This window comes from Puntigrus tetrazona, chromosome 22 (genome assembly GCF_018831695.1).
Source record: "Puntigrus tetrazona isolate hp1 chromosome 22, ASM1883169v1, whole genome shotgun sequence".
Taxonomy (NCBI): Eukaryota; Metazoa; Chordata; class Actinopteri; order Cypriniformes; family Cyprinidae; genus Puntigrus; species Puntigrus tetrazona.
This window is the reverse complement of record NC_056720.1, coordinates 9,056,476-9,073,931: the sequence shown is the minus strand read 5'-3', so window position 1 is coordinate 9,073,931 and position 17,456 is coordinate 9,056,476. Positions and strand designations below refer to the sequence as shown.

The following is a 17,456-nucleotide window of genomic DNA, read 5'->3' as shown; positions in this document are numbered from 1 at the left end:
TATGACGCATGCAGTTGTCTGTCGGCCTATACTGTGGCAGCAGTCAGCTCTATTGAACCGGCAACACGGTGGCCTCCTGTGTACACACATCAGCATAGGGTTTCACCTGCGAGGCCAGTGTGCAGTTGGCTGGCAGACTGCACGCTCAGCACGGTGATTCCTTGGTACTCCGCACTAGACGTTTTGTATCTCGAGCCTTTAGACTGCAGAAACCGTTTTGGAGAGGCTGTCAAGTGCGCGGTTTCACTGTGGTCATGAAACAAAAGTCTCACGTTCTTGTTCTTCGTGTGTCTTTCTGCAGAAACGGGGCAGTCTGAAAGTCCGAACCAGCCTAGTGAAGGTGACATCAAGGACCAGCCAGAAAATGGTGAGTGTTTATAGCCACGTTTCGCAACATAATCCCAAACCTTATCCAGGTTTTTGGAGCTATGGCCTAATGTTAACACATTTGCTCTAGAGGATCTTTGATGATCGTACATCTTGATATCATAAATCATTTTTTTTCCCAACTATTTTCTGGCGACAAGCAATTTGGGTGACCACACTAGACTCAACAGAATCAATCAAATATCACAGCCAATCAGAAGCGTGTGTGGGAGGGCTCTCTCTGGAAGCGCACTGCTCTCTCAACAAAACTGATATGTTTTTAATGTAATAAATATTAAAACCGTTTTAACATTATTAAACATACTTAGTGAGTGACTAATAACATCTCTGTTATGGGATACACTCTTGGTTAACAGTAAGTTCACAGTTTTAACGGATATCAAACAGTCTTTTAGTATGGCTATAAGGTCACGTAATATGATATTTCAGTTCATATGTTAAACAAAAAAAAAACCCACTATAATAATTTATCCACTGTCATATAGTTCGTATGCTCAGATTACCATGAAAGAGATACCTTTTATCACGTTTTATCGCATCGCATCGCATATAGTTAGGACACGATGTTAAAGTTTGCATGAAATTATAATGATCTATACTTATTTTGTTAGCTCACATTGCTGTTTTTGTGGGAATTAAATTCAAGCCAGAAGTACATCACAGTACAGAAGTAAAACATCTGGTTCACTTACTTGAAAAATAAAGATTATAAATGGTTCCATAAAGAAGGTAACATCCATTGTGCAAAAGGAAAGAGATTAGATCATTTTTTTAATATTAGTAAAATTATTCTTCCATTGCATCGATATTAACGTTCATCGAACCTTTCCATTTAGGAAGGTTCTTTAATTTTATTAAAATGTTCTTCAAAACGGTTTAATAAAGTTCTTTGGGGAGCTAAAGGTGATTTTTCTGTGGCATCACTTTTCATTTTTAAAAGCGTAATACCTTAGCATTGCGCAACAACGTTACATGTAATAACAATGTAACCAAAAAAATGGTTTCACTAAATTGCTTTTTAATAGTGCATGGAAACTGGCCTTGTTCTCGTTAGCTTGTTGAGCTATATAGTGAGAACTAGTTTGCGAATTTTTCACGTCGTCGAAGCTCTGGGACTCGCTCTCTCCTCTGAGAAGATTAGCGCGAGTGTGTTAGTATAAGCCAGAGGTGGGTGATTACTCTTAAGAGGATTGCGTCCGCGTAAACTTGTGCGAAAAGTGGCATGTTTCCAGCGCAGACGGAGAATTGTTCTAAACGGGCTCTTTTAAAACAAACACAGAGCAGCAATTCCGCTGATTTTGTGTGTGTTTACAAATTATTAGCGGACAATGAAACGGTCTGTGTCGACTGATTTACAGTTTGAGAAAACATAAACACGATGATTGAATGGAAACAGTCGCCTGTTTGCTTGAGTTTAAACAGAATGATGTCGAAAAGTCCCGCTTTATCCTCCCTCAAACTCCCCTGGAGCTCTGTTACGTGCGCGTCCCTCAACACTGGATTATAAGGCATATTTTCCTCCTAACTTAAAGATTATCGCAGATGTGCGCCGCGAAGCTTGAGCTATTATTTCCACGCCCTTGTGTGTGACACCAACATCGCCCTGTTTACTCAGATTAGAGGATACAGACAGATGAGCGTGTTCATCTCTCTCATCCTGCATGTAGCTGATATTATCTTTTCATCTCTCTCTCTCTCTCTCATCGTGAACTGAAGATCACCCCTGAGTTCTGCCGATATAGGCTGCACATAATCACTCTGCTAATGTCTTTTTTTCATATTTTCTCTCCCGTACAAACTCGCTCCATCTGGTATCTGTATCTGTCGTCCATGATCTTCGGGATTATTTCCAGTTTTGATCTGTAGCAGTACAGGCTAGTCTCAATTCAGTCCGAGAACCCTGGTTTTCATTCTTTTTGATTCACAAAATAGTTGGTTTTTTTTACTGATTCTTAAAGGGATAGTTCGCCAAAAAAATACTTAAATGATAACTTACACAATACACAAAGAAAAATTATAAAAAATGTGTGCTGTCAAACGATTAATTGCGATTAATCGCATCCAAGTTTTTCTTTACACATATACACACTGTGTGTGTGTGTATATGTGCATATATATATATATATATATATATATATATATATATATATATATATATATATATATATATATATATGTATGTATGTGTGTGTGTGTGTATTAAATATATTTCTATATAATATCAAATATAAGAAAATAAATACATAAATGCATTTACATGTAAATACTTTCAAAATATATACTGTATGTGTGTTTTAATATATACATAATAAATAAACACAGTAAAAAACATATATTACGTGAAGAAAAACCTTTATTTTTGATGTGTGGATTAATCATGATTAATTGTTTGACGGCACTTTTGTTTTATGAAGCCTAAGTTCATGTTGGTATTTACTAAATATTTTATAAATGTAATCTTTCAAATCTAAATATATTGTGTTTTGAAGAGTGACATTTGAGCGCTACATTAGAATGGAAAAAAAGAGGCAGGAAAAATATTGTAGATTTGCTTGCATGGAAGAAGGACAGTCATACGGGTTTGAAATGACATGAGGGTGAATACATTTTTTTAGAGTGAGCTGTCCCTTTAAAGACCACTGACTCCCTTCACTGCCTGTTAAATACTGTCAGACGTAGCCTGAGGCTATCACACACTTCCACCTTTTCCCTGTCACCACCTCTATTTCTTCCTTATTTCTGTCTCCCTCTCATCTCCGATGCAGGAAAACATGACCAACTTTTTTTCTTTCCATGGTTTGTTTTTGCTGGTAAACCTTGACCCTTGTGCTCCATGCTACGTGCACTTTCACAAAGCGGACTGCTGCCTTTCTGGGACGGGGCAGCCGTTGCACAATCCGCAGACTATTAGATAAGGCCAGAGGATATCCTCTCCTTTACAAGCCCAGGAGAAAGAGAGAGGGGAGGTGAGAAATCTATAACAGAGAGCACAAAAAAATGGAAGAATGTGAGAGACATTTGATAAGAAGCTAGTAAAAACAGTTGTTTATTGTCTCTTGTGAGGCTTGTTTATGGGTAGTTGCCAAATGTCAAGCTGTGGATACTTCTTTGAAGACCGTTTGAAAATAAATTTGTAAATTGTGCATTATACATGTTCCTTGTGATAAAATGAGTAATTGACAGGCCATATGAAATGTCTAAAAGACCATAAAAATCAAATTGGACTCTTTTACTCACATCTGGTATGTAATGGACACTTCGCTATCCAATCAGCAGCTTGCTCTGCCTCTTAAACAGCTTCTAGTCTCTGATGGCAGCTGCAAGGCTGTGTGTTGTATTAGATAATATAAACAGACAGCAATTCAGCCATTGTTTTAGCGTATCATTGTTCTATCCAATCACTTCCTGACAAAAAAAAAAAAAAAAAAAAACAAGCCCCGCCCCTTTCCCCATTTAATCTTTTTTTACTAATTTCAGTTTTTTTCAATACTGGTCAATGTATTAATCATGTTAATGTTTATATGAGATAAATAAAAAAAACAATCATAATTTTTAAATCAAAATAAACTACGTTTTTCCTCCTCTCTAACAACTTTCCACCTCTGACATCACCAAGGCCATGCTTTGTATTAGGTAATATAAATAAATAACAGTTCAGCTAGTTTTAGCTAACTTTCACATCTGGCTTCATTCTGACTCATAATGCGCATTTTTCACTAATCAATTCTTGAAGGATAAAATCAAGCCCCGCCCATATTTTTCTCCCTGACTATCATGTTTTACACATTCTTGCTTTCTTAATACACAATCTTGATCAGTGCATGTCATTCTGAGAACGAAAATCACTTTTCATTATTCTTTAGCAAAACCTAGTAACTGGCTCCGCCTCTTAAACGACTTTCCATCTACGATGACATCACCAAGGCCAATGGCGGTTTACACAAATAGCAGTCGATTAAAAACAAGATCCGGCCCTGTTTTTTTCTCGTAGTACATCATGTTTTACTTATTCCTGATTTCCTAATACACATTCGCAGCAATCAGTGCATGTTATTCTGAGAACAAAAACACTCTTTCGCATTCATAATCAGAAATTCGTAACTTGCTCCGCCTCTTAAACGACTTTCCATCATCGGTGACATCGCCAACGCCAACGGAGGTTTACACAAACAGCAATTTAGCCATTGTTTTTGCTAACTTTCAGTCACGTCACATGGCTCCATTCTGGTACCTTTCCGCAGTCAGTTTTCACTTACCAATGAACTAAAAACAAGACCCGCCCCTTTCCTTGTATTTTTGTGTACACGTTCAAAGTTAGTTAAAAAGCGGGAGAATGACCAGAACGCCTGAAATATACACAATATCCTTGACGAGTCTTGATGTTGAATACAAAAGGTTGTTTTTAGTCAACTACCCAGATGCAATATAGACTTGCTCGTCCCGAGGCCCAGTGTAGTTCGACACAGCGCTCTTGTTGCTGCGCTGGAGGCTTGTTGAGGTCTCGGTGCTGCTGTGAAAGGCGAACCCTGGCCCCTCCCTACATGTGTGTGCGGCGCTACAGTGGACACAGCTGGGAGTGATTATCCGTGTTGAGATATAGAAGCCCTGCCCCTTCCCTCGCCCCTGCCTCCCTATATGAGGCACTCATGGAAATGCCCTCGGTGAACTCCGGGTGCATATGCTCCCTATACTGGAATTCTAGTGACGAAGGCTCCTTCGCTCGCCCGCTCTCTCCCTCCTCAGCTCCATTGCGTCATCCCTCTATTTTCCAAGTAATGGTGCGCCTCACTTGTGCTCGGTATTATTGTTGTTTCACAGTGTGTACAGCTGTGTGGAAACTTTGACTTTTCGCCTTTCTCGCTCTCGACCCTGCAGCCCACTGTCCTCGTCGCTTTGTCGTTTTGTAATCTACCTTGACTTCCTGCCACATGCCCTCTAACGTACGTCTCCCCTCCTTCTGATACCTCCCCGAACAAACTCTATCTCACTTCTTCTCAATCTCAGGGGCATCTGTGCAGGAATGCTCTCCGGGTCTGCAGTCTTTTAGCTCATGTCAGCACTTTCTCTTGCAATGAGGCGTAGATATTACCCCTCCCTCTGTCCCTCTCTCTCTCTCCTTCGCCTCTCTCTCTCTCTGTTTTTATTATTTATTATTCTGCCCGTCCACATGCTATATGTCTCCTCATCCAGCCAGTCAAGACTAAACTCATTTCTATTGTTGGTTTTATAGCTCGCCAGCCACCGAGCAGCACAGGAAGTTGTTTAATAGCCACATCACTTCTTCTTGAGATTCGTCTTGTCACCCTCCTCTGTACATATATAGAGGAAACCTAGGCGAGCAATGCAGTGTCTTGTAAATAAAACTTTTAAGATACTTTTGCATTTATTTACATAATGTGAGTTGCTATTGAGTTTGATTATTTGTTAAGTTTCTTGTTGCCATTATTGAGAATGAAATAAGTTTAAATAAAAACTAGCCTTTTTATCATAGTAGAAATTATTGAAAAATGTATATATCATTTTTTTTACATGTCATCATGTGTGTGTGTGTATATATATATATATATATATATATATATATATATATATATATATATAAATTAGTTTGTTTTAGTTTTGTTTTTTGTTCTAATTTTTAATTCCTGTTATTAATACCAGTCAACTTTTTTGTGAGGACAAATAAAATACAAACTTTTGAATAAAATTAAACATTTTTTTTTTTTAAGCTTAGAAGTATTTTATTAAATTTTATTTAGTTTACAGCAGTTTCTTTTCTCGGCAATGACTGTGTTTGTTTGCACAATATTATCACATTGCTGTTACAGTCTATGAACTTCTAAAGGCATTCTGCATGTACCATATCATACGATTATTTCTAACTTGTCATGATTGATCATGTCAGATCAGCAGTTTTTCCACACAATATGTAGGAGCAGGTCATTATGGGAACTGTGGTTGTGGTTGAATCTGAGGCTGATATGGGCTCCTCCAGCACAGCAGCAGGTCCTGGGTCAGCCGTAGTCAGCACAATAAACACAGTAATTGTGGTCTGTCTGTCTGCTGGAAGAGGCAACCGATTTCTGCCTGCTGCACAAAGACTGTGTTAGACTGAAATTTCACCACATATCATATGTAAACACATATATAATCATGCTTTTGTACGTAGCTCCTTGTTTATGTGTGTGCGGCGCACTGTAAAGAGCCTCTGCCCCACAGTACTGCAGACACTCATGGGACCAAATCCAGATGTTCTCTACCCTCAGTGTCATTTTAAACACTCCCTATTGCCTTCCCCACTGGGACTGTATGTGCGTGTGAGTGTGTTGTTGACATAAGCGCTGTCATTCCTCTGTATTTTGTCATGTTCAATCCAGTAACAGTTTTTCTACTTTTTTTTTGGTTTTAGGGCACCTTGGCTTCCAGGACAGTTTCGTCACATCAGGTGTCTTCACCGTCTCTGAGCTCGTGCGAGTCTCACAGAGTAAGTTTTCTACAACTCTCTTCACACTGCAGAAAAGTGTTTTGGCTTATTTTACAACAAACAACAACGCATGCGATATTAAAACTTGTTTCTGTTCAATGTGTCTTTAATATGAGTGTAGTTTTAAAAATGTGGGTCAATTAAAAAAAAAAAAAATATATATATATATTTGTGTATTTAAGATCTAAATATAACATGTTTTTTTAAATATATACACACATTCATTTATATATACAAAAAATATATACACAACAAACAAACATATTATGTAAACAAAACCTTCCTAATTTGGATGTGATTAATAACGATTAATCTTTTGGTAGCACTAATATGTATGTGTGTGTGTGTAATTATTTATTTATCATTAAAATTTACATTTTACTAAACTGTTACTTAAATACATATTTTTTATTAAACATGTATTAAAATTAAATCTATACATAAAAACAACAACTTTAAAACAAATATTTTAAAAATATATATTTGGATTTAATTTATCTTTTGTCACTGGTATATATATATATATATATATATATATATATATATATATGTGTGTATATATATATATATATATATATATATATATATATATATATATATATATATATATATATATATATATATTAATGATACATTCTTTAGTTTTAATATACAGTGTCTCATATAAATGTATGGTCATTTAAAAATATATATTTAAAAATATTTTATAATCTTTAAAAAATTTTAACTAAAAAAACACATTGAACTGAGCTTTCATAATAAACCTAAAAACATTTCAGCTTAATGAGAGGTGTTGTGTAAGGGTCACAATCTTAAACGTGGCATGATTTAGTGCTATAAGTTTCCTTAGACCTGTTACACCCTAGTATGTGAAGGCAAGCAGCACAATTCTTCAACAAAACTTCAACATCAGAAGAACCCCAGTTCAATTCAGCCCAAAGGTACAGTAGGATGAGGCTAGTGATTAACCAGTGTGCTGGAGGAAGGCTTCTCTGGTTTCTCAGCGCTGTTTTCAGAACAATGGGCTGAATCCACTATCCCTCCACTCATTAGAAATCGAAACACCAGCGAAATGCAGCAGTCAGCTGAAAGTGCTTCATTGCAGTGCGCTACTTGGACTCTCTAAAGTACAAAGTTTTTTTGTGCAGCATTTTTTAGACGGTGTATCTTTTATAAGCTGTTTACCGTAAATAAGTTGTACTTTTATTGCAGACGCAGTTTTTCAGAAGTTAAATGTTAGTTAACATTTATTAATAAAGAGAAGATAGCGAGAATTTTCACGGCCTGAGGATACAATCGAGTCGTTTGATAGAGCGATTGATAGAGTGATTAAGGCAGAATGCAGAAGAAGAAAAGTAGACTTTCCCGAGGAGGCAGGGAGGATGGGATGGGAGTAAAAAACGTGACCTTTAAAAATTGCAGACGTTCACGGTGGAGAGTGACAGAGCGCAGCGCGATCCATACGTGCCTGTCGATACCCGCTAACAATAGCCGATCCAAAGCGCCTGTCAGCACTCGCTGGAGCCTTCTGATCAAAGGTGCATTGATCACACGCCTTCGTGACCTAATCCCGGGCGAAGGAGAGGAGAAGAGGGGTGTCATGGGGCCTGGGCAAAGAGCCCACCGTGGTCTCACCTCACAGTCTGCCTTCAAAAACCCTCAAAGTGCCTGCCAATGCAAAGACAGCGTCTGGAGAGAACAAACATTTGGGTGCCACCACATTCTGGCGACGTGACAGCAGACGGGCGGAAGGAAACGTACAGGTCAACGTGAGTCCAGCATGCGTGTGTGAGGCGATGCAAAAGGATGCGGAAAATGATGAAAGGTATCAGGAGAGAGAGGAAGAGAGAGATATTAAAACTCAGCCAGTACTGTGCTGCATCAGAACTCCTGGCGTATGATGGTAACAAGATTAAGGAATATGCATAATTGATCCAGCTCTGCGGAGAGATCGGCTTTTATCCTAACATCTGTGACACACTGAGAAGAAAAGCAAATGCTGGGTGGCATATGCTGGATGTTCAATTCAAATCAAAGTGTTCTGCTCTCTTTTTTCTTTCGTTCTCTTTATTCTTCTCTTCTCTGCACAGTCCAGTGGCTCTTAGTCAGCAGGGGGTTGCCGATGTTGGTCTAAAGAGCATATTACTCTTGAGCCCCAAAGGAAATTGAACAGGAAGAGGATTTTAGTGAAGTTTACCCTTTCTGCAAAAGTATGAATGTTGGCTTGCTTGAAAGTTTTGAAAATACTAGATAGATAGATTTTCTGGAATTTTTATCCTTTGTTGAATATCTTTCAATTCTATAAATCCCCAATTTGCGTTTCTGAGACCTGGCCAATTCATTCAAATTCACATTTGTGATTTGAAATCGAGCTAGTTCTTTTAATTTTGTGTTAATCCACAACAATATTCCACTGATCACCTGAGCGGGGCATCTTAAAAAACGGCATCACCCCCTCTTCCACTCTTTATAGAACAGTGGGAGAGTTGACAAAATCTCACCCTCCTGCGTCAACCGCTTTCCTTCCTTAATGGGCAATACCATCTAAGAAGTTCAGCAGTCAGCAAAGCCCACAGTTAGCATAAGTCCTCTAACAGGATTGCTCCCTATGGAGTGACTGTGAATTAAAGTGCTGTATGCATGCACACTCATGACTTTGGTAGCTTCTTGTGGAAGGCACCGAGATGATGCTGTTGATTGAAGTGAAGAGGGTAAGTGCACCAGATTGGAAGATGGGTAGAAGAGGGTAATCTGGTGTACTGAAGTGGCGTATGAATTGCCCAGAGGAGTTCCGATGGGGCTTTTGTGGGGGAGCGTCTGGCAGATTTATTTAAGGGGTTGAGTGCAGGCTCGTGCCCGTTCGGAAGATGAAAGGTCGTGATATTGAATGGACAACGGGCTGCCTTAGCTCTTCCCTGACTATACACTATGACCTTGGCTTTGTGCACCCATTACACAATTCAGTGGCAGCCCAATCGAATCTGCTTCTGTCGATCAATATCCTATTAAAGCACCACACAAAAAAGGAGAGGAAGAGAACGAGGGAGAGAGAAGGAGGGGCTGTCGGTAGTGGGGGAGAGCGAAATGAAAGTCTCCATAAAGTTAGCCGCTACAGCTACGTTTTTGTAAATGGAACTCCACATAATTGGCCAGTCGATACCAAGCTGGGGTAATTTCGGAGATTGGGTCCGCCTTTTCATATCCTCATCCCTCCCCCTGCTCCTCCTTCATCAGCTATTCGCTTCTACCTCCTCGAGTCTTGCAGGGATCTCAAGCGTTCCCAGGAAGAGCCACGAGTTTGTTTTTTCCCCTACAGCTGGAAGTCGGACACTGTCACGCCACAGCTTGGCACGCCGTCAAGCTCAGGTGAGCAAGAGGACTTGTACGTGAGCCAGTTTTACTGTTGCTGCCGCCCACTCAGAGCCTCTCCAGAGGAGATTGCGAGGGCTACAGAAGAGACGGGAGAGGATACGGGATTAGGATGAGGTTATTGTTATTAGTCCGCCTGCAAGAGCCTCGCAGAAATGTTGGCAAGCAGCAAGGCAGCGTGATCCAGGGGCAGGGACACCTGGAAATCCCTGGGTGAAGGCTGGGCTCTGGCACGCACCATTTAGCCATATGACCGAACAGGGGGAGCGGATGAATTATGGAGTAGGAGAGCAGGCCGCTGTGGCAGAGACACTGCCGAGCAGCACCGGTGGGGATACGCCCACCAGTCTTGTCAGCCTTGTGCCAACACTGGGCCGAAGCCTGCCAGTGGGCAGTGCCATCTGCAGTGAAATGCACACATGGGGCTTGAATCTTATCAACACTAGCTTGCTGTAAAATGCCCTACATTTTCACTATAATACAAATAAATTCAAGTAGGAAATTCACCGATATGTTGATTTTGTCCAGCTTTTCTTAGGCTTTTGTCATTTCAAACCTTATATTCTGATGAAATGCCAATTTTTTCATCCAGCTACAGGTTTGGAATTTGTGGGGAAATTGTGATTTTTGGGTGAACTACCTCTTCAAGTCAAACCAGCAAGGTTGTAAACCAGCAACATGCTGATTATCAGCTGTTCTTCAGTGTTTTTACCATGAGTAGTAATATGCTGAGTACAGGACTACTTCTTGACCTTCCTCAACTGGACACTGACCTTCAGACTTCACCAGTGAGGTTCCTTCTGCCTTCTCTTCTCATTTGGCTTGATGGGAATCTACACAGTGAAGGTGTAAGGTCTAGCCCCATGCGAACTCTTTTTCTTCAGACTGAGAACTCTGGACCTGTGCTGTAGGCCTATATCCACACAGGAGCTGATCCAGCAGAAAACCCCAACGAAGACCTGTCAAAGCTCACCAACTTCAGACCAGCCCTAGATGAGATCCCATCACGCCACGGTCCTCTCGCTCAATAAAGCGATGAGGAGTAAGGCGGGGGGAAGACAGGGTGAACAGACGTCCAGGGTTTTGAAGTTGATTGCTGCTGCCTTTGTTGTCAAATGCTTCAATTTGAAAATCCGGCCTGAACAAAAGCTGATTTTTTTTCTCCTCTCTCTTTCTCTTCCTCCTCCCCCTGCTCTTTTCAAATGAATAGCCTCCCAAGCTTTTGTAGATGCTTTAGCGGCCAGTGTTTGGGTGGAGGGGAGGAGTATGTCTGTGTGTGTATGTTAAGAGGGATTGTCAACCCTTGAGACAAGAGACTACTCCAAAAAACCTCCAACACATCCAGCAGACTCGGTCACTTTGCTGTCCGACAACAAACTTCACATAACTTGCCGGCCTCTGTTTGCCTGGTTCTCTTTTACAGTACTTTTACCTTGCTTTCTATAAAACTTACTATATGTTTAGAGGATTATAGAATATTTTCTTTTTGCACACACAATCACACAAAAGCACAATCATAGCAAAGGCAGATGTATCGGTACCACATTAGTTATCGTTCAATCATGGAAATATGCATTTAAAAAATAAGTATTTTTATCTATTTTTTAGTTGGATTTATTTTGCTGTCAACTAATTAATTTAAAAAAATAACCACTTGTGTCAGGTTTTGCTAACTTGTTTGGCCCATTTGTTGTCCCAGATGCACAGCTAAGTAAACCCACTGGATGCACTGCCATTCCTCTGCACTAAGTAAATAGAATAGATTGAAACATTTTGCTAATGTACTTTGCGCCCAGCAACTTGAAAGGTAAAGCAGTAAAGATCAGAGAGAGAGAACAGAAGGGGAAGGAGAGAAGAGAGAGAGAGAGAGAGATCAATGCCGGCCTGATAGCCACAGGCTTCATTTGGAATCCTCCAAGCGAAAGCACTTGATAAAGCCTTTAAGAGGTAGAGACTGCGGATTACCTTTATGATTGATTTCCATTCCAGTCAGACAGACTGCAGTGTGGTCATTTTTCTACCCAAACTGCAGCAGCAGGGCCGGCCGCTCTCGGCGCGAGGGCACGTTTGTGTGTATGTGTGTGCGCGTCGTGGGCCGGCTGAGTTACTGCAGCCCGGTGCCCAGGTTAGCTCTCACACAAATTACTTCACATCCTACTATTAGCCATGCAAATGCAGCCGGCTTTACTGCTCGTCATAAATAACCCGCGCTGCCACTTCTATTAGAGCAAAGGACCGCCCACCCCCCCTCCAAAAAAAAAGTTAACATAAAGAGATGACTCAGAAATTATAGCACTTCCTTTCTCACTTCCTACGTGTCCAACTTTTAGCTGTTGGCTAGTGCACTGGCTCTCTCTCCCTCCCTTGGTCCAACTTGCCCCTTTAGCCGTGTCCTCTTCCAATGTTAATTAGGCAGCCCATTACCGTGTCTATCACAGTCTTCCACGCTGTCGTCCGCCCGACTCCCCACCCCCACCACACACATACATACATCTCTCTCTCTCTCCACTTGGGTCCGGCCTATTAGGTATGCAGGACCAGGGCCGCTCTCTTACACATTCGTGCTGTCCTCATCAAAAAATAGTGGTCTCAGTCACCATGAATATAAAGAGGCATCACGGCTTTATGTACTGTATGACAAAGGCGTTTGATAGAGCACTGCTCACCGATGACCTACAGAAAGGGGCACGGGGGGATTCACAGCCTCGAGGCCACTCGCTCAGGGAGCAAAGTTTTGTAACCAGCACAAGTGTTCCAGTAAGATAAGCAAATGTCAGCTAACTTATTTTTTTCTTTTGTTGAAAAAAATAAAAAAGATCAAATTTAATTGAATTGGACACACGCAACAGGAAGTAGAATATGAATGCTAGGAAGAAGAATTGTAAAGAATATTTGTTTATTGTATTTATTAAATATATTCTGTTTATCTATCTTACCTCTCTATCTGCTGTTTTATCGTTCTGTCATTCTATCATTCAGTTTTACAACCAATCTGTCTGTCTGTCATTTTGTCGTTCTGTCATCATTCTATATGACTATTGTTCATCTATCTATCTGATCTATTTAAGAAGTTTAGTCCAAGCTAAATCAGCAGTGTTTGTGATACATTTGTCGAATTAAAAAGTGAGCTTGTTACACAGCCAAATTGGCGGTGAGTTGAACTGACTCAAAGTTTACTTGTACTTCAGCCATGGAAATGAAGATGAAAGATGAACTGCTTCAAAATTTGTTGCTTAAGACCGTTTTTGTTCTCAGGTATTTATATTTTTGCTCTCTTTTCTGTGTGTGGCAGCCCCCATCGCGGCAGGGACGGGGCCCAACTTTTCGTTGGCAGACTTGGACAGCTCTTCCTACTACAGTATGAGCCCTGGGGCCATGAGGCGCCCCCTACCCAGCACTTCTTCTAGCAGGTATGCACTGGAAAGACACACGCGCACTCTCTCTCTCTCTCTCCTTCACTCTGAGTCTTAATTAATCAGCCGAGGCAGAGATTGATGTGTTGGCTGAGCGCTCGAAGAGGCTGCAGGAGTCTGAGCTACACAAGCTTCCAGCATATGTGTGTCCACCTGGAACCTTCTCCCTCCGCCACCCGCTCAGCCTACAGGCCAGTCGCACACACATACTGCTCCCCGATGTAAAACCGCACTACGTGGCGCCCCGTGTGTGTACGGACAGATGTGTGTGTGTGTGTGCACAGCTGAAGCGCAACATATAAATGGTCACTGTGATTTCACCGATGGGCCAAATTTCGCTGTCACTTTTTACATAACGCAGCATACCTAAAATCCACACGCATGCAAACGTACATAAACATTTGTAATAATATTTAACATGTGCATTCGAAAATACAGCAGTCATCATGTGTGTGTTCGTTTTAGCCATTTCTGTTGAACAAATTTGTTGAATATGGCAGAATGCACTCGTTAGAGTATTTTTGGACATCATAGGTGCTTTTGATGCACAAAAATGTAGTTTAGAGCGCTAGATCGCTAGCTTTGGAGTCCATGTGTGTGTGCGGTCAAATACATCTGTGTGTGTGTGTGTGTGTGTGTGTGTGTGTGTGTGTACATGTGTGCGTCTGCCCACATGCTTCAGTGGCCTCTTCAGCCAGGCCTGCCAAAGCAAACATCTGGAATAAGGACCCTGTGTGTGGCTGCATGCTAGAAACTAATTAAGCGATTATGAGTGAAAAACACCAGTAGGCCTTACATTAACAAATAAATGTCAGAGCTCAGCTTACAGCAGATAACTCACACACACATGACCGCCAGCCTCCAATGACTCCTCACTTCTTCAGTGTGTGTGTTAGACTGTAGTATGTGTTTGAATAAACTTGCACACGTCTTTGCAAAATGTAAAAAAAGAAAAGAAAAAAAAGAAAAAAGTTAACACACAAATAACATTCTTAGTGTTACAAATACCATGAGAGAGGTTTATCTTCAGTGTTAGAGTTTTTGTGTTTGTTTTATTTTTTCAGTCACACCATAGGACGCATTATGTCAATAACCCACATACATGTACACACATATACATTTACACACACATATTGCAATAAATACATATAACAAAATGTAAAACTATGTATTTATATATTTATATACTGTATTTAGTATTTTATATTTTTATTTGAATTATTTGCCGACATTTATTTTCATATATTTTATGATTAAATTCATTAAGCCTTTCTCCGCCAGCGTTGCCAGACACCGCCAGAATTGAATGATTTTCACCTAAATTTGATGGCCTTCAGAATATTTCTGCTATGCATGTATGAACATATTACATATATAAAAAAAAAAAAAGAATAGAGCCTCTGCTTTCAAACAAAAAAAATCTATTTTATTCTGCCTTTATATGTTTATGATTTATCATCACTTGAATGCAGATATAAAAAAATAAATAAAAAAACTTTCACCTGTAAATAATTATATGTATAATTGAAGTTGCATTCAGTAAACACAACAACAAACATTTAGGCTACATAGATACATATGTACGTGTGTGTGTGTGTGTGTGTATATAGATCACACACACACATGACATTTGTTAATTTATTTTAATATATTTAACAACTGAATTTGTTAAAGTTGTATCATAGTAGTTTTAATGTGTCACACTTCATCCTCAGTAGCGTTGATGAGGGAAAAAGCTATATTAATAAATGATATCATAGCCCATTTTTTATGATCCAATCAAAATGAGTATAATCAAGCCTCATCCCTAAAACACATCACATTAATTCGTGAAACGCTTCCTGAATGCACTTCAATGTGAATGATTGCATTGATCAGACAAACCATGCTAGGATTAAAAAAAAACCCATACATTTGCCGTTCGATTTAACTCATTATTCGCCCTCTGTCTATCTGTCTTTTGTCGCACAGTTCTGCAAAGCGTATCAAATGCATGGAGGATGAGGTGGACAGCCCGGGAGAGGAGTCCTACTACCCAGGTCAGGGACGCTCGCCTGGAAGCGGCAGCCAAGCCAGCAGCTGGCATGAAGTAGAGCCAGGTAACCGTCCACCCTGAAACCCAGCCTCCCCCGGCGCACACACACACACACACACACACACACCACACACACATTCACACTCTCACACACTGTGGGGTTGCGGGTGGAGAGCGAGCGATCGGATCTGCTGTGTGTGTGTGTGTGTGTGTGCATCCTGTGCACTGGTTGTGGGATGGCAACAGCTGTGTGGGGATTATTTCTGTTTCTTCTTCTTCTTCTTCTGTTTTTTTGGGGGGTTTCAGCATCTCTGATCCGTCTCTCCGGGTATGACATTTCGGAGATGGCACCCTCTAACTCTAATGGCACCTCATTTGTTTTTCTTTTCCGAAAGATTTCCGCCGTCTGCCCCCCACCCCTCCTCTCAGTCCATCTCAGACGCTAACCGTAGACGGCTTGTAGATGCAGATTCACTTAACTTCACATCCATGTGTTCACTAATGATGCTAACAGTGTACGAAGGGTCCCGTATGCTTGTGGGTTTAAGTGCTGAATCATGCTGGAGTGTGTACGTGTGTCCTGTGAACCTCGCCGCATTGCCACAGAGCACAGAGGACTGTAAATCTGTCCTGCTCTGAAGCCTCTTCAATCAAGCCTCGCATGCCCTCCATATTAGAAATAGACGCCGCACAGTGGACAGAGATAGAGAGGAAACACACCGCTCATATTACTGCCAGATCAGGACAGAGCTCCGACAAGGAATCAGTCAGATTTCAATTCCACTTAAAGGTTCGAGTTCATTAAACAGGTTTTTAGTACCATTTATAGGCGGATCATAGTCAGAGACGGCTTCAAATTGAGTTTTTACACTTTCCACAGATTTTTAGAGGAAATATATGAAATTCCAAACATGTGAATGAATTTTAACGTGATAAATGTAGTTAAAAATCTAATATTAAAATATTGAGAAATTATTGTAATATTTCTGTGCTGAATTAGTGCTGTCAGATGATTAATTGCGATTAATCGCGTTCAAATTAGAATATAGAAAATACGTGTGTGTACTGTGTATATTTGTACAGGCATACAATGTTTATTTAGGAAATATGTATATACATTTATATATTTATATACTTTTATTGTATATCATATATAAACATATTTAATATATAAACATACCACATTTTCCTCAAATATATACATCCATGTTTTTGTATTTATTATCACATATTATGTAAACGAAAACTTTTACTAGTTTTGGTTGTGATTAATCATTTGTGACACTATTTATATAAATAATACATGTTATAATTAAATATTATTTATTGTATTAAAAAGTTTTTTATTATCAACCTAAATGTAAAGTTCACGTACAAAATAATGTTTTTTTTATTATTTTAAAAATATTATTTTCTATTCTCCCAATACATCAGCTGATTATCATCATGTAGTCCGGCCTTTCTTTTTGATATCATAATGGGAATATCCCAAATTCTTTTCCATGGATCCGTTTCGGTTACAGACCTGTAGAAGAAAACAGCCAGTGATGGAAGTGAGGAACTAAGATGTCACACGTGTGTGTGTGTGTGTGTGTGTGTGTGTGTGTGTGTGTGCGTGTGTGTGTGTGTTGTCCGGAAGGTTCTGGACACATCTGACATGAATGGTTAAACTGCTGAGTTATTGCACATTTGCTTCTATACCTCTTATTCACCCTGCCTTTTTTGTTCTTTTGTCCCTCCTTGTTTCTTTCTCCTCCTTCCTTGTCTTTCA

General features: G+C 40.0%; 1 protein-coding gene and 1 long non-coding RNA gene across 10 annotated transcripts in view; one reads left to right on the top strand and one right to left on the bottom strand.

Annotated features, from left to right (window-relative positions):
* nfia (nuclear factor I/A) overlaps positions 1–17,456 on the top strand; it is a 158,384-nt gene that overhangs the window by 98,000 nt on the left and 42,928 nt on the right. For all 9 annotated transcript variants that reach the window (XR_006247692.1, XR_006247693.1, XR_006247696.1 and 6 more), the window contains exons 3-6: positions 302–367; positions 6,794–6,868; positions 13,530–13,647; positions 15,622–15,749. Coding sequence is in view for 1 of the 9 variants with exons in the window: in XM_043223036.1 (XP_043078971.1) it covers positions 302–367; positions 6,794–6,868; positions 13,530–13,647; positions 15,622–15,749 (387 nt within the window). In the remaining 8 variants the exon portion in view is untranslated. The remainder of the gene's footprint in view (positions 1–301; positions 368–6,793; positions 6,869–13,529; positions 13,648–15,621; positions 15,750–17,456) is intronic.
* Positions 2,760–5,200, bottom strand: LOC122327612. Its single transcript, XR_006247700.1, has 3 exons — positions 4,644–5,200; positions 3,625–3,712; positions 2,760–3,362 (listed from the first exon to the last, which is right to left on the bottom strand). It is a non-coding gene; the product is annotated as an uncharacterized LOC122327612 (long non-coding RNA).